Below are 23191 nucleotides of genomic sequence, written 5' to 3'. Positions count from 1 at the left end.
ATGTACTGATTAGATGGCATAAAAGAAAATGGAAACAATATTTTTTCTCTCCAGAGATTTTACTTATCTTCCAAAATGCCTTTCATTAATGTCATGCAAGCTCTGTATTTCATTATTTAATCTTACAGATATTGCAGTTGCCCAAGATTTTATTTTGTTTTCTTGTATTAGATTGTGGATTATAAATCATGCCTATTCTAATCAAGAGCCTAGGAACCAAATTCAAATGGGAAAATGGCTAAACAACATAAATTGAGTTGATTATAAGATAAATGATCTACAAGAACCCAGAAGGAGATTTTTTTAAACCATTTATTTAGTTTCAGTAATACATGTTGGCAGGTGGTGGGGGTGGTTGGGAGAAAGGTGTTAGTAGTGATGTTTTAAGAATTTCAGCTTTGCAGAACTGTGAATAGTTGCTTTCATTACTTGCAGGTACCTTATGAAACCTTGAATAAACGATTTCGAGCTGCCCAGAAGAATATTGACCGAGAAACTAGTCATGTGACCATGGTAGTTGCAGAACTGGAGAAAACATTGAGCAACTGCCCAGCAGTGGATTCTGTCGTGACCTTATTAGATGGGGTAGTTGAGAAACTCAGCGCTTTGAAGAGAAAGGTACAAAAACATTTTATTGGTAACAAAGACACAGTGTCATGTGCTCTTTGGCAGATGAACTCATTCTTTTGGTGCTTTTACACTGATGCATGATTTGGAGGAATTGTCCACAAAAATAGTCTGAAATGTTTGGTCAAGTATTTGCCATAGATATATGTTATCCTGACTATGGTAAGGAAGAGTGATTCCGTGTATTGAAGTCATTAAATTGCTCAGTGCTTTGACCCATCGTTCTGATGAATAAAGTGCTTTCATCCATCTTTCTGACGAATATCAGAATCCTACTCTGGTACTACCATGACATAGGTGCAGATTTACACCATTCGGCCCATAAGTCAGCTCCACCGTTCGATCAGGGCTGATCTATATTTCTCTCTCAACCCCGTTCTCCTACCTTCTCCCCATAATCCGTGACACCCTTACGAATGAAGAACCTATCAATCTCCACCTGCAAAATATCCAATGTCTTGGCCCATCAAGCTGTCTATGGCAATGAATTCCGCAGATTCGCCACAATCTAAAGAAATTCCTCTTTTTATCCATTCTAAAGATACATTCTTTTATTTTGAGGGTGTGGTCTCTGGCCCTAGGCTCTCTCACTACTGGAAACAGCCTCTCCACATACCCTACTTTGCAAATGATGGTTATATTCTGGTTTTGTGGACTTTGAGTTGGTTAATGACGCTAAGACGTGAATTGGAGATTTGTCCACAGATGGAATAAGTGATGGTGAGGTACCCTTTCATGGTTTCTCTGTTCTTGGTGCATGGCCTGAAGGCTCTTAACATTAGCAATGTTACAACATTTTGAGATTTTAAAAATCAAGTCTGCAATTTATCCCATCAGATAAAGCATAAAAATAAGTTTAATCTGACACCTAATTCACTTTCATATCTCAAGTATTTAAAAAGTTATGGCCATTTTCATACTCGGAAATTAGCATCTTGTTCCCTATTGGTTTTCTATGGACATAACAAAAAAGCTGTGATCGTGAACAGTCAAAAGCACATAACTTTCTTAAATTAAGAGAACTGAATGAAATTTTCAGTTATCATAGATTGAAGCATTCTGAAACAAATATAAAATAATCTTACTTGGATGACCTGTAGGGGGTATGGCTGCCTGGCCTGCAGCTGTCTGTTTTTCATTTCTTTTTTCTTATTTTTAGTTAGTTTAGTGTTTTGTTTTTAAAGAGTTCTAGCTTTTTTATGTGTGGGGGGAGGGGGGGGGAAGGGGGAAACTAATTTTCAGGGTCACTACCTGGTCGGAGATGCAGCTTTTCTCCGGGCTGCACTTTCGACCCGTCCTCGCGGCCTACCAGAGGGCCTGGAGCGGCATTTCCTGAGGGGACCGCCCGGAGCCTCGGCGGCGGCTGCGGAGCTGCGGGTCCGAGGAGCGAGGGGACCGCCCGGAGCCTCGGCATCGGCGGTGGAGCTGCGGGTCTGAGGACGGCGGTGCAGCACTGGAGCGCCATTGCGGGGCGGGCGGTGCCTTGCCTGAGTCGCCGCGCTGGAACTCCGGTGAGCTGGGACCGGCGTTAAAAACATCGCGGAGCTGCGGGCGGCGGCGCTGAACTTTACATCGGGAGCCTGGGATCTCGCGACGAGATCGCCAGTTGAGCTCCATTCGGCGCGGCCTTGTCGGCTCCGGAAGCCACGGTCTCGAGTAGGGAGGCGGCCGTTCCAGGGTTCCCATGCCGCTGAGAGGACTCTCCCGACGCCGGAACATCATCACCCGGCGAGGACGGCCTGGAAGATCGGGCCCCCGTAGAGGCAACTGTGGAGGCCTCAATAGGCCCGACTATGGGTGGACATTGGGGATGGGACTGGACTTTGTGCCTTCCCCCATAATGGGAACCATTGTGGGGGGATGTTTTTATGTTAAAGCTATTTATTATTGTTATGTTTGTATTCTTTTTTTATGTGCTGCATTGGCAAAAAGAATTTCACTACATCTAGGTGTATGTGACAATAAATCAACCTGTGAACCTTTGTAGCTAATTTCAAACTTCAATTACTAGATCTAAACATCTATCCATTTCTTAATAAATGATTAACATTTTTAAATAGCCTAAGTGTCCAAATAATATTCACAAATAATTCACAATAAAACATGATTTTTAAATCTCATTTACATTAATTTATAGGCCAAATGGAAGGAATTTAGTGTTCAATTGCTGTAAATTAAAGTCCATTTAAATGGACTTGCTGGTTTAGAACGTTCACATTGCGGTAGATTTGTGCCCTCAAATGCCCAGAAAAATACTGCGGGATATAATGGGGCCCAAATTAGCTCCTCACAACATTAAACTTTGTTTAAAGGGATCTTAAGAAGCCCTTTTTAACGTGACAATAAACAGCCTACCTTCCGTTTTCCCCTGTATGAGATCCGACCCGTTGTCGGCGGTCGCGGATTTAGAGGTTAATTTTTAACCTACTATAATAAGTAAAGAAAGCCCGTAAAACTAAAAATAGCTCCAGCTACAGAATCTTCCAGCGATTTTTCGTTAATAATTAACTAGGCTGAAAAACCTCGATTTGAACAGCCTAGGAAAAATCGCGTTTTAAACCCGCCCCCCTCTAAACGGCGCCAAAATTGCGCACACGGTACATGCACATGCACGGTACATGCACATGTCATCTATAACGGGCTGGGACAGATTTTCAGCGATCTTCAGGTAGGCTTTGCAACATACCTATTAACATCATTCTGAATGCTGCACCCCCACTTTAGTCAAGGATATAACTCACATGGACAGGAACAATTAAATTCATGCTGTATCTTCACATGTACTTTAATGCATCAACGTAAATGTACAATAAACTATCAGTTATTGTCGACAAATCAGTCCTAGCTGAAGTATTTAGTGCAAAGTGATTTAGTGCGCAGGTTAGGTTGGGCAGGATGGTCCAAGAACCTAAAGATTGATGGGAAGTAGATGTTGCTGAACCATGATGTCATAAGTGATAGGACTAGAATTAAGCTATTCTGCCAAATAAGTCAACTCTGCAAATTCAATCATGGCTGATCTCTCTCCCTCCTAACTCCACTCTCCTGCCTTCTCCCTGTAACATTTGACACTCAAGAATCTATCTGACTCTGCCTTAAAAGTTCCCAAACTCCTGCACTGTCAGTAGGAGCAAGATGATGAAAGAATGGTGGGGGGTAGTGGGAATCTTTAGTGTTAGCTGCCATCTAGAGGCAACGTTTACAGTAGATCCCATCGATGATGATGTCAATACCCCAATGTACACCCATTTCTGCATCCTCCGTTTGAGTTAATAAACCAGGCTGTGATATTACTAGTCAGTAGGCTCTCCACCATGCATCTGTTGCAGTTTGACATTGTATTTGGCAACATGCTGAATCTCCTCAGAGATGTGCCTGCTCATGAGCTTGAAGCTGTTGGTTCTTTCCACTGTTGTCGGAATGAAGACAGGTTCATGTGCCAAAAAATGATCAAGGTATGCACATGAATTCTAAGTAAGCTTGTTGTACAAAGGTGGGGATGCTATTTCATTTCTTGGCCTTCGAGTTAATGGGATGGTTTATGGCCCCACCCAGGCCTCAGCCTCTGCCCAGGAACAAAAACACAGAAATCTGCTGTTTGTTCTTAGTGTTTCTTGACAACCTTCTTTAAATTTAGTGTTTATCTTTTGTTTATTATCCAATGTAATTTTAATACAACCTGCAGTTTGTTTTCTTCCCTGTTAACCTTGAATTCCATTTGTTGCCCATTGATTTCCAAGACGCACATATCCTTGAGCTATTAACACTCCTTCAGTTTGTAGTTAAGAACTGAATGAAGCAGGCTGGTGTATAAATAGGGTGTTCATTTAAGTACGGAAGATAACAATCCAACTTGTGACCCACACCATGGAAATCCAGCAAATTCTGACCCATTTTTGGTAAAGCATTTGTTTTAAGTGCTTGCACAATAATTTAATATTTTCACTAAAGCACAATAATTGTTTTAACTTGGTGATCAGTACTTCTGAAGAAAATAGCTTTATACAACATTGAACGAGGCTATTTGGCCCACTGAGTATATAGCTACTCTGTGCGGTTTATCCAGTTCCCTTGCTCTCGACCATAGACTTTTTTTCCTTACGAGCATTTAGCCATGCCTTTCTTTCTTTAACTATTTTGTTGAATCTGCCTTTATCACTCACTACCTCCTTTATCCCTCCCTTGCAAGTGAATTCCAGACATACTTAACATCTCCAGTTCTATCCCTGGTAATTCTTTTTTTTTTAATCCCTAAAACATTTTTGTTGTGAACATGGAAGGTACACAAAAATGCTGGAGAAACTCAGCGGATGCAGCAGCATCTATGGAGCGAAGGAAATGGGCAACATTTCGGGCCAAAACCCTTCTTCAGACTGATGTGGGGGGGGGGGGGGGGGGGGGAGAGACAGGGAGAAGAAAGGAGGAGGAGGAGCCCGAGGGCTGAGGGAGAGATAGGAAGGGGAGGAGAGAGCAAGGGCTAACAAAATTGGGAGAATTCAATGTTCATGCCACCAGGATGCAGACTCCCCAAGCGGAATATGAGGTGCTGTACCTCCAATTTCCGGTGGTGCTCGCTCTGACCATGGAGGAGGCCAGGACAGAGAGGTCGGATACGGAATGGGAGGGGGAGCTGAAGTGTTGAGCCACCGGGAGGTCAGGTTGGTTAATGCGGACCGAGCGGAGGTGTTCGACGAAACGATCGCTAAGCCTACGCTTGGTCCTGCTGTCTCCTCCCCTTCCTATCTCTCCCTCAGCCCTTGGGCTCCTCCTCCTCCTTTTCCTTTCTTCTCCTCACCCCCACCCCCCACCCCCACCCCCCCATCAGTCTGAAGATGGGTTTCGGCCCTAAACGTTGCCTATTTCCTTCGCTCCATAGATGCTGCTGCACCCGCTGAGTTTCTCCAGCATTTTTGTGTACCTTCGATTTTCCAGCATCTGCAGTTCCTTCTTAATCAATTTGTTGTTCAAGTTCAAGTGAACTTGAACTCGAACAACAAATTGTGAACGTTATGTAACATTTGCAGTTCTTCAGTCCTCGTGCACTATATTCCATACCTGCAGAGCTGTGATAAGAACATAAACATTGAAAGAGCAAAGTATGGAGGAGAGAAGGAACTGCCCAAGATCCAAAGCATACCACATCTGTGAACCATGGTGGTGGGGGTGGTATGGCCTGGGCATATTTGGCTGCTGAAGGTGCTGGCTCACTTATTGTCATTAATGATATAACTGCTGATGGTAATAGCAGAATGAATTCTGAAGTGCATAGACACATCCTATCTGCTCAAGTTCAAACAAATGCCTTAAAATTCATTGACCGGTGATTCATTCTCCAGCAAGAAAATGATCCCAAACACTGCTAAAGCAACAAAGGAGTTTTTCTAAGCTAAAAAATTGTAAATTCTTGAGTGGCCAAGTCAATAACCCGATCTGAACCCAATTGAGCATGCCTTTTATATGTTGAAGAGAACACTGAAGGGGACCAGCCCTCAAAACAAGCATACGCTAAAGATGGCTGCAATACAGGTCTAGCAGAGCATCACCGGAGAAGACACCCAGCAACTGATGATGTTCATGAATCGCCTATATAACAGTATTTTAAACATAGAATTACCATCAACAGAGGCAATTAGAGAAGACTGGGAAAAATAATTAATGACAAAAATCTCAAAAGAAACATGGGAAAAGTATTTGATATATATACATAAATGTTCGATTAACGCTAGACACAATTTAATTCAATTTAAAATATTACATAGATTATATTATTCAAAAACTAGGTTGAATAAATTTTATCCAAATATCTCTCCCATCTGTGATAAATGTCTTTCTCAAAATGCCAATATTACACACTCATGTTTCTTGTACAAAACGTCATAAATTTTAGTGTGATATATTTGATATATTCACAAAGCTATTTAAGATAAAAATGGAACCTAATACTGAAATGATTATATTTGGAGTAAGAGGAGACGGGAACAAATTAAATAAACACCAAAACTCATTCTTTAATTATGGGTTAATAATAGCAAAAAAACTCATACTTAAATTTTGGAAAAATGCTAATATACCAACATTTAAAATGTGGATCAGTAATATGCTGGACAAACAAGACCAATTCTTAATGAGTTGGTCCCCATTTATTGATTTCTTGGAGTCATGTGGAGTCAAATTAAAAGTTTCAGGTATGGGTGAAAAACGATCTAGAACATAAAAAAATAATCTCCTTGTGGCGATTGAATAAACTCCCTCCTGCTTTCCCTCCTCACTTATTTATTTTCTTCACTATTTTCTTTTTCTGCCTTTTACTCACGCGCACTAGCCTACCCTTCACTCTTTACTATCTCTTTTTCCTTTTTCTCTTCCTACTTTTCTCTTTAAAGAAAATTTTAAAAAAGGAAGTTGTACAGAGAATGTAATATGTTAACATAATTTTGGGAACCTGTAAAAAGGTACCACTATATTGTACTTCTAATAAATAAAATTATTTTTAAAAATGAATCGCAGACTTCGAGCAGTCATTGCATGCAAAGGATATGCAACAATATACTAAACATGACTACTTTCATTTACATGACATTGCTGTGTGCAAACATTATGGTGCCCTGAAATGGGGGGGGGGGGACTATGTATAAACACTGCTGTAATTTCTACATGGTGAAACCAAAATGTATAAAAATGGCCTTTATTAAAATCTGACAATGTGCTCTTTAACCACATGTGATTTTTTTTTTTTCTATTACAAATCTCATATGGTGGAGTACAGAGGCAAATAAATGTTGGGTCTTTGTCCCAAACATTATGGAGGACACTAGGTTCAGGAAGCATTTTGGTAAACTACATATGGAAATGGAACCATGCCACCATGCCACCCAATATGCCCATCCCATTGGCCCACGTTTGATCCATATCCCCTTAAACGTTTCCTATCCATGTGCCAGTCCAAATGTCTTTTAAATATCTCTTCTATCTGGCTCAACCATTTGCACATACTGACCACCCACTATGTGGGAAAAGGTTGCTCCCTAGATGTGTATTAAATCTTCCCCCTCTCAACTTAAAACTGCCCTCTAAATCTCAATTCCACTATTCGGGAGGAAAAAAGACTGATAATGCCCAGCTTCCAGACTCAATACCCTGACTGATGGCTATAATCCAAAAGCTGCCTTCTCGTCTAGTTGTGACTCCACTTTCAGGGAACTGTGTGCTTACAGTTCTAGATCTACTCAATTGTCTCAGCGGGTGAGGCAGCATCTATGGAGTGAAGGAAATAATGTCAAGACCCTTCTTCAGACTAAACTAAACTGAGGTAATCTGCTCAGGCTTGCAGCCAAACTAAATGTAGAGGTCACTTCATTGTTGATCACAGCAAGAGGAAAAATCACTGGAGGTAGCAGTTGCAGGTTATAAGTCTAGCTCAATTGTCTTAGAACATAGGACTCATGGACTATCTCTGATGGAGGGAAGGATCATCTCACCCACATCAAGTTATTGGCCACATCAAGCTGGACAACCCCCAGACAAGAAGATACAGACCTGTACCTTAGTTTGATTTCCTCTATGGGTGCGTGGGGATTGCGGAAGTTTTCTTCCTGATAAGCAGACGTCATCTAGGTACCTGGAAAAACAAAATATATTCATCCCTCAAGGCATGTGTAATACCAACATTATCACACTCTAAGAAAAAGGGAGATTGCAGTGAATGCAAATAACTACAGGGGCATCTTCTGAGTGTTACAGGATAAGCCTTTGCCTGAGTGATCCTGCAATAACTTGACACTCACTGACAGGATATACTCAGAGGCATAAGATAAATCCAAGATTAATGCAGAGAGCAGCAAACCTCATTTTATACATTGCCTTGTGGATCTTACGAAAGCTTTCAATTCTGACACCAGGCACAGCATCTACCAGGTACTGGAGAAGATTGGATGTCCATCATGTCTTATAAACCTCATTTAGACCTTCCATGAGAATATGAATGGTACGGCGCAATTTGACGCTACATTGAACAGTTTCACCATGAGAAGTGAGGTGAAGCAAGGCTGTGTCCAGCTCCCATCTATTGGGGCGAGGAGTACAGCATCTTCAGCATAGAGGAAATCCCTTATAAGCAGTTCACACCTTTGGCTTGGCTTTCAACTTTGCCAGATTGAAGAAAACTTCTGGTGTCTTTCGTGTTTTTCTGAAGACAAAAAACAGAAGGGCAGATGGGAAGATGCCGAAGAGAACGGGAGCTGGACATCAGGGGCTAATGGACAGACCCTCATGCAGTAAATACCGACTGATAATCAGCATTAAGAAGTCTGTCATGGGTCAGGGCACTCCAGTCCCCCCTGAAATCACCCGAAATGCCACTGTACTGGAAACTGTCAACAAATTCACCTACCTAGGATCTACAGTGACTGATAGCCTCTCTGGATGAGATCAATTCATGTTTGAAAAAAGGCAGCAACCACCTTTAGGAGGCTAACCAAACGGGCAAGGAAGAACAGGAAAATCTCAGTCAAGACCAAAATGACTGTTTATAAAGCATGTATCTTGAGCATGTTGCTGTACAGCTATGAAGCTTTGGTGACAATGATATCAAGAACAGAAACTGAATAATTGATTTTCCCTGTCTTTGCATCCTGGGAATTTCTTGACACGACAAAATCACCAATGAATCTGTCATCTACCTGACCAACATGCCCAGCATCCCTGCGATCCTCAAGCAGAAGTGTCTCCACTGGCTTGGACGTAAACAGGATGGGAAATGGGCACCTCTGCAAAGATGTGCTCTTTGGGGAAGTCATCAATGCATGGAGGCCAAGTGGAAGATGAAAGCTTCGCTATAAGGATACGATTAAATGAGATGACAAATTTTAGCATTGGTTGTAACAACTGGGAAGCAGCTGCTGAGGACCGGTGGGGGGATGGAGAAAGGACAGCACCACAACAGCAGGTGGTTTAAAACTCTTGAGGCCAGCCACAAACACCCCAAATATAGTCAGCAGCAACAACAACAAGGTTCGCAAGGTTCTTGGGGTGGAGAGGGGTGATAGCGGTATAAAGGGGAGGGTAGTGTCTTGTGTTCTGTGTCTTGTGTCTGCTGTTTGTGGGTAAGTGTGTCTGTTTAGTGTTCAGCCATGAGCGAATGGCGGTGCGGGCTCGACGGACCTGGTGGTATACTCTCGCACCTACTTTCTATGTTTCTATGTTTCTATGTAACACATTCCCCAATCCAATGGTCAGAGACAACTTCTCATGTGGGAGGGTCTGCCAGTCAAGGTTGGACCAAGTCATCCACAGCAGGAAATAGAACACAGATGCGTAGGAAAGAACTGCGGATGCTAGTTTAAATTGAAGGTAGACACAAAATGCTGGAGTAACTCAGTGGGACAGGCAGCATCTCTGGAGAGAAGGAATGGGTGACATTTCGGGTTGAGACCCTTCTTCAAACTGATGTCAGGGGAGTGGACGGGACAGGATACAGCAGGAGACGGTAAGACTGGTGTGAGAACTGGGAAGGGGGAAAGGATGGGGAGAGCGGGAAAGCAGGGGCTATTTGAAGTTAGAGAAGTCAATGTTCATACTGCTGGGGTGTAACCTCACTCTGACAATGGAGGAAGCCTAGGACAAAAAGGTCAGATTTGGAATGGGAGTGCTGAGCAACCAGGAGATCTGTTAGGTTAAAGCGGACTGAGCAGAGGTGTTCAGCGATACGATCGCCGAGCCTGCACTTGGTCTCGCCGATGTACAGTAGAACACAGATGATGCATTCCCCTCTCCAAGCAGGACAATGTCAAAGCTGCTCCATCATCTCTTGCAGATGAACAGATGCCAATCAACTTGATCAAGTTTGTCACATGAACTGCTTGAACAAATCCTCATTCTTCATTCATCATAGGTCAATGGGCCAAAAGGCCTTTTTCAATGCTGGTCGGTGGGAGCACTGCGAGTCTGCTGCCCTTGTTTTTTTAGTATGTCCAAATGTTTGTTTTAATGTTTCTCGGTGTGTCTTGTGTGGCAGGTGGTGAGGGGGGGTAAGGGGGGAACCGCTTTCGGTCACCTCCTCCACGGAGAGACGACTTTTTCCATGTCGCCTCCCTCACGGCCTAACACCAAGGATTGGTGGGGCCCTTCCCGTAGTCGGGCCCGGAGCCTCAGCAGCTGGCCCGACGAGAGCAGAGCGGGCGAGCCCCCGCGGGGAGGTCGCCAGAAGGGAGTGCTCTGATTGCTGGCCCGCAGACTGTTACATCGTGAAGCCTGGGATCCCTCGTTGGGGACCCCGAAGGAGAAGAGCTCCGACCGCCGGCCCGCAGCCTACAACATCTTGAAGCCGCGGCCTACAACATCTTCTAGCCGCGGCACAGCGGGGACTTAGATCTTCGACCGCCGGCCTGCGGCCTACATCATATTGAAGCCGCGGTCTCCGGTAAGGAAGAACCGATTCAGGACTTACCTTCCAGACGAGAGGGCCTGTACATCTGGCCACCCGCAGTGGCGACTGTGGAGGTTTGTGGTCCTGACAACATTTTATTGTACCGCTGCTGGCAAGTTAATTTCACTGCACTTCATTGTGTATGTGACGAATAAATCTTGACTATAGAAACATAGAAAATAGGTGCAGGAGTAGGCCATTCGGCCCTTCGAGCCTGCACCGCCATTCAATATGATCATGGCTGATCATCCAACTCCGTATCCTGTACCTGCTTTCTCTCCATACCCCCTGATCCATTTAGCCACAAGGGCCACATCTAACTCCCTCTTAAATATAGCCAATGAACTGGCCTCAACTACATTATGTGGCAGAGAATTCCAGAGATTCACCACTCTCTGTGTAAAAAAATGTTTTTCTCATCTCAGTCCTAAAAGATTTCCCCTTTATCCTTAAACTGTGACCCCTAGTTCTGGACTTCCCCAACATCGGGAACAATCTTCCTGCATCTAGCCTGTCCAACCCCTTAAGAATTTTGTAAGTTTCTATAAGATCCCCCCTCAATCTTCTAAATTCTAGCGAGTACAAGCCGAGTCTATCCAGTCTTTCTTCATATGAAAGTCCTGACACCCCAGGAATCAGTCTGGTGAACCTTCTCTGTACTACCTCTATGGCAAGAATGTCCTTCCTCAGATTAGGAGACCAAAACTGTATGCAATACTCCAGGTGTGGTCTCACCAAGACCCTGTACAGCTGCAGTAGAACCTCCCTGCTCCTGTACTATTGACTGTATAACTCTGTGACTCTTTAAAGAACAAAATCCTACATTTTTTAATGAGTTAACTGTGACCAGGAAAACTGGCCCGTTTTCATTCCACCAGTTTGGACAAATAATTTTTGATACTTTCATGTTGCCTCCCAGCGCATAGTCCCATATAATAGGAGGACTGTTAGATTGTAGCTGAAAACTAGTTGTCCTTGCTTCATTCTATATAGAAAATTATCCTACCACTCGGTAACTTTCCAACAGCAAGTTGCATGGAATGCACAGCGTGGAACTTGAAGAATTGCATTAAATTGGCAACCAGTCAGCCCACCAGCCTATGCTGGCATTTCAGCTCAATGCGAACCTTCTCCAAGTCATGTGTAGATGACAGCTCAGCAGGTCTGGCAGCATCTCATAGTCACACATTATGGAAATCGACCCTTGACTTGACTTGTCCATGCTGACCAAGACTTGCCATTGAAGCTAGTCCCATTTGCATGTGTCCCTCTAAACCTTTCCTATCGAATGTACATGTCCAAGTGTCTTTTAAATGCTATTGGAACTATCTCTAATCCTTCCTCTGGCAAGACATTTTAAAACCAATAGAACTATGGTTACTAATCCCAAAACCAATGCTCTGCTTGCCTACTTCATTCAACGTAGGATTAGCTTTTAGCTAATTAACTCTTTCACTCGCAAAATAACTTTCTGACATTGACAATTGTATGTTATCAGAGGAAGCAAGAATTGACATACTGTTTAATCTGAGATTGGTAGAGCACAGCATGTATAATAATAAATCTTTGTACTGGACACATCATTATCTGGGAATTTCCCTGCACCCAGACTCTTGAGGTTCATTGAGCAAAATGCCAAATTTGTCACCCTCAAATGATGTTATCCCCTTTGGGTCAAATTTGCATTGTTTGGATATTGAAATCCCACATACCTAGACTTTGCCTTGTGCTCTGTGACCCTCGCAACATCAATTTTGACAAACCTACTACCTGTACCATGATCTGTTTATCGCACGGGAAAGCTGCAGCTCCAAGAATGTTGGTCTTGCCTGTTTAAATTGAGATGTCTATTGTTCTGAAGGTACACAAAAATGCTGGAGAAACTCAGCGGGTGCAGCAGCATCTATGGAGCAAAGGAAATAGGTGACGTTTCGGGCCGAAACCCTTCTTCAGACTGATAGGGGGTGGGGGGGGGAGAAGGAAGGGAAAAGGGAGGAGGAGGAGCCCAAGGGCGGGGGTATGGGAGGAGACAGCTCGAGGGTTAAGGAAGGGGAGGAGACATTGGGTCTTGCTATCCAGTCATTTTATGTGAAGCATTTTGCTGTTGGCTGAGAAATAATATCCTGTTCTGATAATTATTTAAATTATGAATTGCATTCTTGGAGAATATGTGAATAATGAATGGTAGTAGTTGAAAGAATCGAAACTGGAAACTCCCTACGTGCACTCAGAACCATATTGTGTTGCTTCCTCATTGGGCTAGACATGGATCAAGAAAGTTTTTTTGCATTTAAGCCATTTTCTCTCCCCCCCCCCCCCCCCCTTTTAGACTGCTGGACCAAGTTAGGAGTAGGATAATATAACTCTTTGTTCATTGCAGTGTAGCCTTACTCCGTTCTGAGAATTGCCAATCCATCACCATGTTGGCTTGTTGTGCATACTTGGTATACAACTAATTTGCATTAATCTTCAACAAGAAAATTCTGGCTTTGATTGCTCAATTACACCATCATTCTTCTCTGTAATAATGGTTTCTTTGAGCATTCGTGCCAGCAAGTTATTTGCTGTTTTTCTGAATACTATTTAGTAAGAGTATTATATACTCAATTCTCCTCATGTTATTTTTCTATGCTGCACACAAGAGCAAATATACCTACAACAGCTTTCGCTTGTAGAGAACTTGTAAAATAGGAAAAATGACCGCGGTTATCAAACAAAGGAGTTCTTGCCAAGTCAAGTCAAGTTTATTTGTCACATACACATACAAGATGTGCAGTGAAATGAAAGTGGCAATGCCTACAGATTGTGGAAAAACAACAGAACAGAACAATAGAACAGATTCAGTATTTACATTTTTTTTTTTAATTAAAAGGACACAACACAATAGTAAATTAGTCTCTGGTGAGACAGGAGTTTACAGTCCTGATGACCTGTGGGAAGAAACTCTGTCTCATCCTCCGTGACAGCCGAGGCGCTTGCCTGACCATAGCAGCTGGAACAGTCTGTTGCTGGGGTGATAGGGGTCCCTGACTCTGGATCTGCACCTCCTGGTGTATAGGTCCTGCAGGGGGGGTGAGTGCTGTTCCCAAAGTGCATTCGGCGTCTGGTGAGGACTATGGTATTGAAAGCTGAACTGAAGTCAATGAACAGCATCCTCACCTACCCCCACCCCTCACCCCCTTCTGGCTGTCAAGGTGAGAGCGGTGTGCAGAACCTGGGAGACCGCATCATCTGTGGAGCTGCTCGGACTGTATGCGAACTGCAGCGGGTCCATGCGAGGGAGGAAGGCGCAGATGTGATTCTTGATCAGCCTCTTGAAGCATTTCATGACTACCGACGTGAGGGCCACCAGTCGGTAGTCATTCAAGCAGGCTGGATAGGCCTTCTTTGGCACTGGTACATTGGTTAATCTTTTGAAGCAGGCAGGGACCACGGACTTGGCCAGGGAGAGGTTGAATTTTGTGGTGAGCACTGGAGCAAGCTGAGTAGCACAAGACATTAGTACTCGCCCAGATATACCATCTGGGCCTACAGCTTTCCTCGTGTTCACACACATCAGAGCCCTCCTAACGTCATGCTCGGTCACCGAGAATGTGTGCACATCCACAGCGCATGACCTCCCTCCAGCCTCGCTAGGCAGTGTTGTTGTTAGCCGGCGAACATCCTGTCCCTGTACCTCCATTTTGCGTCCTTCACCGCCCTTCGCAGTCTGTAGGACTCTGCCTTGTTGTCATCCATATTGCCGGATGCCAGGTCGGAGTTGTAAACAGCAGAGCGAGAATTATAGACAATGCGAATGGACCTGTCCACCCAGTGTTTTTGATTAGGAAAGATGCTAACCCTAACAGTGGGGACGATGTTATCAGCTATTGTTGCAATGAAGTCCATGACCGCTTCCGCAAACTCACTGACGTCTCTGGAACTTGCTTGTCGCCTATTCCAGTCGATATCGCTCAGTGCATCTTGCAGCATGGCCTCTGAATTGTCAACCACCGCTTTACGTCCCTCGTCACTGCCGCTTCCAGTACTATTCGCTGTTCATACTCCGGCAGCATGAAAATGGCAGCGTGGCCAGATTTCCCAAAAGAATGGAGAGGAATGGCCTTGTAGCCTTTCCTGAACGGCGTGTAGCAGTGGTCTAAAGTCATTTCCCCCCTGGTGACACACGTGATGTGTTGGCAGAAGTTAGGCATGACCTTTTTGAGATTTGCCTTATTAAAATCCCCAGCCTCCACCATAGCCGCATCAGGGTTCTTGTTTTGGTGTCGACATAACACATCGTGTAGAGCCGATAGTGCCACGTCGGTGTCCGCATGCGGTGATATGTAGACAGCTGTGATGACCACTGAGCTGAACTCCCGGGGAAGGTAGAATGAACGGCATGAGATAGTCCGATGCTCCAGGTCCGGCGAGCAGGAACGAGAAAGCGTCTTAACCCTTATTCCTTGGGTTGCACCAGTTATTGACTCACTGGTCAATTTGTCCATTTCCACCCGAAACACCCCATCTCCGGGCACTTTCCCTTGCAACTGCAGGAAATGCTACACTTGTCGCTTTACCTCCCCCCTTCACTCCGTTCAATGACCCAAGAAGTCTTTCCAGGTGCGGCAGAGGTTCACCTGCACCTCCTCCAACCTCATCTATTGCATTCGCTGTTCTAGGTGTCAGCTGCTCTACATCGGTGAGACCAAGCATAGGCTTGGCGATTGCTTCGCCCAAACACCTCAGTTCATTTCGCAATAACCAACCTCCCGGTGGCTCAGCACTTTAACTCACCCTCCCATTCCGAATCCGACCTTTCTGTCGTGGACCTCCTCCATGGCCAGAGTGAGGACCACCGTAAACTGGAGGAGCAGCACCTCGTATTTCGTTTGGGCAGTTTGCACACCCGCGGTATGAACATTGACTTCTCTAATTTCATGTAGTCCCTCTTTCTTCTCCCCTTCTCAGCTCTCCCTCAGCCCACTGTCTCCGCCTCTTCCTTCTAATGTAGATGGTTAGTTAGTAAGTTTGCAGACGGCACTAAAATTGATTAAATGGTCAAGTGGGGAGGCCATCAAAGTGTTAATTCTGGCCAAATTGGAGATGCCAGGACAGTAAAGGCTTCTGGGCTGCTAGGCCATTCGGTCAATTTAAATGTGCCTTTTGCAGAAATGGGACGCTGCAGAATGGTGCCAGTTTGTTTAGAGCTTAGATAAGAGTTGCAGGGAGAGAATGAACCATCTGCAGATTCTGACAATTAGGTGTAAATTGCATGGAACGGATTGAGTGAATGCAAACCAGACATACACATTGTATTGGGTTGCACCTCATATTCCGTCTGGGGACCTTGCGTCCTTATGGCATTAACATAGAATTCTCCCAATTTGGCTAGCCCTTGCTGTCTCCTCCCCTTCCTTAACCCTCTAGCTGTCTCCTCCCACCCTCCCATCCGCCCGCCCTCGGGCTCCTCCTCCTCCTCCCCTTTTCCTTCTTTCTTTCCCCCACCCCCCATCAGTCTGAAGAAGGGTTTCGGCCCGAAACGTCGCCTATTTCCTTCGCTCCATAGATGCTGCTGCACCCGCTGAGTTTCCCCAGCAATTTTGTGTACCTTCGATATTCCAGCATCTGCAGTTCCCTTTTGAACACATACACATTGTAAATATTGTTGCAAAGCTTTACTTTGCTAGATGTTGATTGGGTTAAGTATTGAGCATTGTCTGGTTTTCTTGAATATCCAGGCACTTGTTGCATAATTCATCTCTGTTAAGTTTCATCTAGAAACTTCATCAGATACAAAGTATTAGTCACTATTATTCGGTTAGGGAAATGTCTATCATGTACTGTGTTAATCGATATATGTTATTGGACTGTATTGAGACCACCCCCATGTGGTTCGGATCCCTCAAGGTTAGGGGACCTATAAAAGGCCCCGAACCACAAGGTTCTGTGTCGATCTTCTGGGAGGACGCTTAGGACTGCGTGACCTTCTGGAGTGTCTGTGTGAACGCGGCTAGGAGGGCTTGGCCAGGCAGATGCAAGGATCGAACCTGTGGTGGTTTGGTATAGTAGTGGGAACTGTTATTGTGTTTTTCCAAAATAAAGTTTAGATGCCTGACTCATTATTTTATTGACTGAAACTAGACTGGGGGGAAAGCTTAGAATGAGCTATTTACAAACATACACAGTGGGACATGGATCAGCTACAGAAATTGGCAGATAAATCGCAGAGTATAATCTGAGCAAGTGGTGAGCTGCTGCATGTAGGGAAATGTATGGGAAATGACAGTTAATGACAAGATCCCTAGCAGCACTGATGTATGAAGGGATCTTGTGGTCCAAGGTTTTTGAAAGTGGAAATGCAGGTAGATTAGTAAAGAAGGCATATGGCATAATTGCCTTCATTGGTCAGTGCATTGAGTTTAAGAGTGGGGAAGTCATGTTGCAGATTTATAGGACTTCAATTACTCCACATTTGAAGTATTGTCTGCTGATCACTCATTACGGTAAGGGTGTGAGGCTTTGAAGAGGGTGCGGAAGAGGTTTACCAGATTGTTGCCTGGAACAGAAGGTAATAGCTATCAGGAGAGGTTGGCACTCTGCTCACCCCGTACCTTCAGCTTTCGGCCTCACGCTGTAGATCCTGGTCCCACTCTGGTTCACTCAGAGGCTTTCGGTTCAACTCAGCAGCTTCTGGCTGGTCGTGCTTGTCGCCGCAGAAGCCGTCCGTAGGCTGCTGGCTCCCCGCGGGCTGCATGCTCCCCACGGGCTGCGCACTCTGCGCGGGCTGCTCAACGCACTCCTCCCCTTCAGCTTTTTATTCTCCTAGCCGCGTTATTGACAACGGGTTCCGGAAGGGGCGGTTTTTACGATTTTTAAACCTTCATAACTTTTGTACTATTTCACCAAACAGAACAAAACTTATTTGACTTGCAGCAGAGGAGTAAGTAATGGTAAGTAAGGTGGCAATAGATGGATAGTATAGGTAGATACTCCTTGGATTGCAACCTTGTCATGGTCGGGAAGCTTGTGTGTCTCAGTGATCCCTAGAGCTATGCCAGCGGGAGATTCGTCTCTGTTAGGGTCTCCCATGCTGGACAGGTCGACGGCTAGAGGCGAGACGAAGGGTGATCCACTGGTCCTCCAGGTTGGAGGTTGAGCACACGGCTAACAACACTGTCTCGTAAAACAAATATTTTACTTAAACAACAACTGAAGGAATCAACAGGAGTGGAGGACCTTCGTTGCTGCCCTACATGCCAGGAGGCATAATAGGCAGTAAGTAAGTAAGTAAGGATAGATAGATAGATAGATATAGATAGATAGATAGATGGAAGATAGATGCCCCAAACAGTTGATTTTGATAAAGCTAAGGTTTGGCTTATTTGACTTTCATTGGCACAACTTTGGTCCTCATGTTGATATACAGCAATAAAAGCTTCCAAATGTGATGGAAAGGCTGGAGGAAAGATTAGATTAGATTAGATTAGATTAGATTGCCTTTATTGTCATTCAGACCGAAGTCTGAACGAAATTGAAGCAGTCATACATACAATACAATACAATAAAAAACAACAATAAACACATATTAACATCCACCACAGTGAGTCCACCCAACATCTCCTCACTGTGATGGAGGCAAAAGTCTTAGGTCTCCAGTCTCTTCCCTCCTCTTCTCCTTCTGCGCTGAGGCGATACCCCCCGGGCGATGTTACAACTGTCCCGCGGCTCAAAGCCGCGGCCCGGGGTGGTCGAAGCTGCCGCTCACCAGTCCTGCTGACGCAGCCGCTGGCCCGCGGCCGAACCCCGGACTCAGGCCACCGCCGCCAGAACACCGTGCAAGCCACCGGAGCATCGTTCCAGCCCCGAGCCGGATCGCCCTCACGTGAGTGCCGTTACCGTCCCAGCCTCGGGCTGGGCCGCCCCGACCGGGCGCCGCTCCTCCCTCGGGCTGGGCCGCCCCGACCGGGCACCGCTCCTCCCTCGGGCTGGGCCGCCCCGACTGGGCGCCGCTTCTCCCTCGGGCTGGGCCGCCCCGACCGGGCGCAGCTCCTCCCTCGGGCTGGGAACGCCGTACCTCCCCGAGCTCGGCCACTCCGACGGGAGCACCGTTCCTTCCTCGGGCCGGCCGTCCTCACGGTAGCGTCATAGCCCCTCACGGAAGCCCTGTTCCAGCCCCGAGCCGGGCCGTCCTCACGGGAGCGAGCTCAGTGCGAGTCCTGGCGGGCTCTGCCTCCTGAGCCTCGAGGTCGCCAGCTCCGCCATTAGGCCTCAGCGCAGACGGAGGCAGAGAAGGGGAATGCGACATAAAAGTCGCATTCCCCCGCAGGGAGAGACAGCAAGCCCCGTTTCAACCCCCCCCCCCCAAACAGAAACTAAAAACCAAAACTAGACTAACCAAAACGAAAATAAACAACCCAAAAAACACAAAACAAACAGGACTGCCGGAGAGCCGCTGTAGCCAGAGCCGCGCCACCACTAGCCGCCGCCAAAAAAAAAATTAGGTGCTGAGTTCTCTCTTATAGCTGCATTAAAGAGTCAATTAAATACATTTGAGCAATTACAATCACCTGAGAAGCCAAACATTATGGTCCCAAACATTATGGTGCCCTGAAATGGGGGGGGACTATGTATAAACACAGCTGTAATATCTACATGGTGTAACTGAAATGTATAAGAATGGCCTTTAATAAAATCTGACAATGTGCACTTTAACCACATGTGATATATTTTTTTCTATTACAAATCTCAAATTGTTGAACACAGAGGGAAATAAATAAATGATGGGTCTTTGCCCCAAACATTATGGAGGGCCCTGCATTACCTTGCTGCCAGTATCTGCTAACTTCATCACCCCTTCCTTCACTACCTGACTCTTGCTCATTATCTGTATTGTTCTTCTGATCACTGATCACCTCCTACCTTCTCTCAATCTTCTCTTCGCACTGGCAATATTCCCACTCCACTCTCAGTCTCTGCGTCTGGTCTTGATTTGAAATGTCATAAATTCTTATCTCTCCCCACCCCAGCATGCACACATTATTTGATCTGTTCTGAATTCCTTTCATCTATTTCACTAAATTCTCTAGCTTGCTGTTCTTTCAGCAACTTTAAAGCTTTCTTCCTTTAACTTATCAGCCATGGGTAAACCATTTATTGTAAGTTTTCATGCCTTATGGATATGAACTCATGCTTATTTATTATCATTTCTCAGAACCCAATTTGCCAAAGTCAACTCCACAATTCTGTTTCTTTGCAACTTGCCTTTAGATTTGAGATTGAACTGTATCACTTTCAATCTTGATGTAAAATTATCCATATTATGAAAGGTCAGTGAGTTTTACACCATTGGTATGGAAACTATTCAATAAAATTCTTGTGGATAGGATATGTTTGCATCTGGAGAAGCATAGGCATGCCTTACATTTTCGTCCAAATTCAGGTCCTTTTTGTTAATTTATTACAATTCCTGCATTGCCACTGCTGTGGCAATTTCATTGTGTTATCTGGGACACATGACAATAAAACTCTCTTGACTTGACTCTTGACTGTTTAGGGTGCATTGGCCACCTCCCATCAACATTATGTAGTTCTGTCAAGCAGATTTTTATTTTCGGAGCAATCCTACCCTTCTGTACTGAAGGTGGAGGGGGGAAGGGAAGAAACAAAAAGAACAAAGGCTTTGAGATGGGATTTTGATCAGGGGAAATGTAATGACTTTGGTGGTGCTGCTTGAAAGAGAATGGCAAAGGCTGATGAATAGCAAAAGGTGTGTCTGGGGGAGGTGTGAATAAGATGTGAAAAATTGAATCTGGAATTGCTGGAAGAGTAAAACCACAAACTTGATTTGTGTGTCAAGAGGGTATAGATTTGATAGTTGAAAGAAATACCAACTTTTATTAAATCGATGCAGTATCCAACAGGAGACTGATGCCAATGGCAGGGGAAACTGGTTAATAAGCAATTTTAATTAACTCGTGATTGGATTATGTGGAAAATTGGTGTCCATGTTTGGGATTTCATTAAAGTGTCGTTTGTTCTTACAGGCTGTTGAGTCAATCCAAGCTGAAGATGAGAGTGCAAAGCTGTGCAAACGTAGAATCGAACACTTAAAAGAACACAGCAGTGACCAGGCAGCAGCAGTGAATATGTGGAAGAAAAAACGCATGGACCGTATGATGGTGGAGCACTTGCTGCGATGTGGCTATTACAACACTGCTGTTAAACTAACCAAACAGAGTGGAATTGAGGTGAGTGGTGCTTGAAATGAATTGTTGCAGCTTCTCCAGTACTGTAAAATTGCATAATGGGGAGAGCTTAGTAAAAAAAAATCACCCTTTTAACCTACCATATCAACAATACAATACAATACAATACGGTTTATTTGTCACATTGCACATAAAGTGTAAGTGAAATGAATATGTCAGCAGCGGTACAATGATAAAGAACACACACAAAAACACAATAAAAATTTAACATAAACATCCACCACAGCATTCATCACTGTGGTGGAAGGCACACAATTTGGCCAGTCCTCCTCCATTTTCGCCCGTGGTCGGGACCTCAACCCTCCGCAGCCGTTGCTGCGGGCGTCCAGATGGTAAAAGGACAAGGTACAAGTCCAGGTAAGTCCAGGATCGGCTCTTCCCCACCGGAGACCGCGGCTTTAAGTTGGTGTAGGCCGCAGGCCGGCGGTCGAGATTTAAAGTTTAAAGTTCCCGCCGCGCCGCAGCCAGAAGCACCGCAGACCGCAGGGCCCGCGGTCGAAGCTCCCCTCCAGGGGTGATGGTAAGTCTCCACCGCGCCCGCGGTAGAAGTTGGCCGCGGGCCGGCAGTGATGGCTTCTTCTTCCCCCGGGTCCCCCATGAGGGATCCCGGGCTGTAGACGCCGCGCCAGCTGGAGCTGTGCAGACCGCGCGCGGCTTCAGGCTGCCGGCTGCCCCGGGCCAGCGAAACGGAGCGCTCCCCTCCAGCGAGCCCCAGCGAGGGCTCACCTGGTCCACGCCGAGAGTCCACGCTGCGCCAGCCGCTGAAGCCCCGGGCGCGTCTCCGGGAAAGGCCGCGCCGATCCTTGCTGTTAGGCCACGGGGGAGGCGACCTGGAAAAAGTCGCCTCTACATGGAGCAGGCGGCCAAAACGGTTTCCCCCTCACCCCCCCCCACACCACCCCCCACACAAAACACACAAAGAAACATTAAAAACATACTTTAAAATATACTAAAAAAAACTAACGCGCTGCTGACAGGGCTGCCGCCATTGCAGCGCCCCCACCGATAGTAGTGGGGGCGCAATATATAATGGAATATATATTGCCTGCAGTCCGTCTGTCTTTTTTTTGTTTTCTTTTGTCCTGTTGTTTAGTTTATTTTGTCTATTTTAGTTGTGTTTGTATGGGGGGGGGGGGGGTGGGAGAAACTGTTTTTCGTCTCCTTCGGGGGGAGGGTGTGACCTTTTCTTGTCGTATCCCCGTCTCCATCTGTGCTGAGGCCTATCGCGGAGATGGCGGCCTCCAACTGGGATCGACCTCGAGGCTCCGAGATAAATCGGAGCCAGGACTTACCAACTGGCCAACTACGGGGATGTGGTGGTGTTGCAGCGGCGGCGACCTGACTTCGGAGCCTCGGAGGCTTCAGCCGCGGGCCCAGTGTACTCGGCCACGGGACAAGTGGACGACAACGTCGGGAGCTCGCAGGTCTCAGGTTGGTGACCGGTTTTCCGGAGCTCCCACAACGACAGCTTTGTCCGCTGGACTGGATGTTGCTGGCTTCGCGGACACGGAGTTTGAACCAGCCCTGGGCAGCAGAGTTTGAACCAGCCCGTTCGCGGAGCTCGGATGCGGCCGCTGGACTTGCCATCACCCGGCGGGGTCCCTACATCGAAAGCTGGATCGCCTCAAGGCAGAGGGAGACGAGGAGGGAAGAGACAAGGACTTTAAGACTCCTCACAGTGAGGAGGTGTCTGGTACACTCACTGTGGTGGATGTTAAACTGTGTTAAACTGTTAAGTGTGTGTTTTGTTATTTTATTCTATGTTATGACTGCAAGGTATACAATTTCATTCAGACTGAAATGTCTGAATGTCAATAAAGGATACTTTACTTTACTTTTTCTTTATTTTTTACTTTTATTGCTGGTTTCATTTGGGTTAATTCTGACCTGCGTA

At 45.5% G+C, this 23191-nt stretch overlaps 1 protein-coding gene across 1 annotated transcript in view; it reads left to right on the top strand.

The window, feature by feature from the left end:
- maea (macrophage erythroblast attacher, E3 ubiquitin ligase) overlaps window positions 1-23191 on the top strand; it is a 75292-nt gene that overhangs the window by 1298 nt on the left and 50803 nt on the right. Inside the window, exons 2-3 of the mRNA XM_033034718.1 lie at window positions 436-618; window positions 21076-21279. Coding sequence (XP_032890609.1) covers window positions 436-618; window positions 21076-21279 — 387 coding nt within the window. The remainder of the gene's footprint in view (window positions 1-435; window positions 619-21075; window positions 21280-23191) is intronic.

This window comes from Amblyraja radiata, chromosome 1 (genome assembly GCF_010909765.2).
Source record: "Amblyraja radiata isolate CabotCenter1 chromosome 1, sAmbRad1.1.pri, whole genome shotgun sequence".
NCBI lineage: Eukaryota > Metazoa > Chordata > Chondrichthyes > Rajiformes > Rajidae > Amblyraja > Amblyraja radiata.
This window is presented reverse-complemented; position numbering and strand designations above follow the sequence as displayed.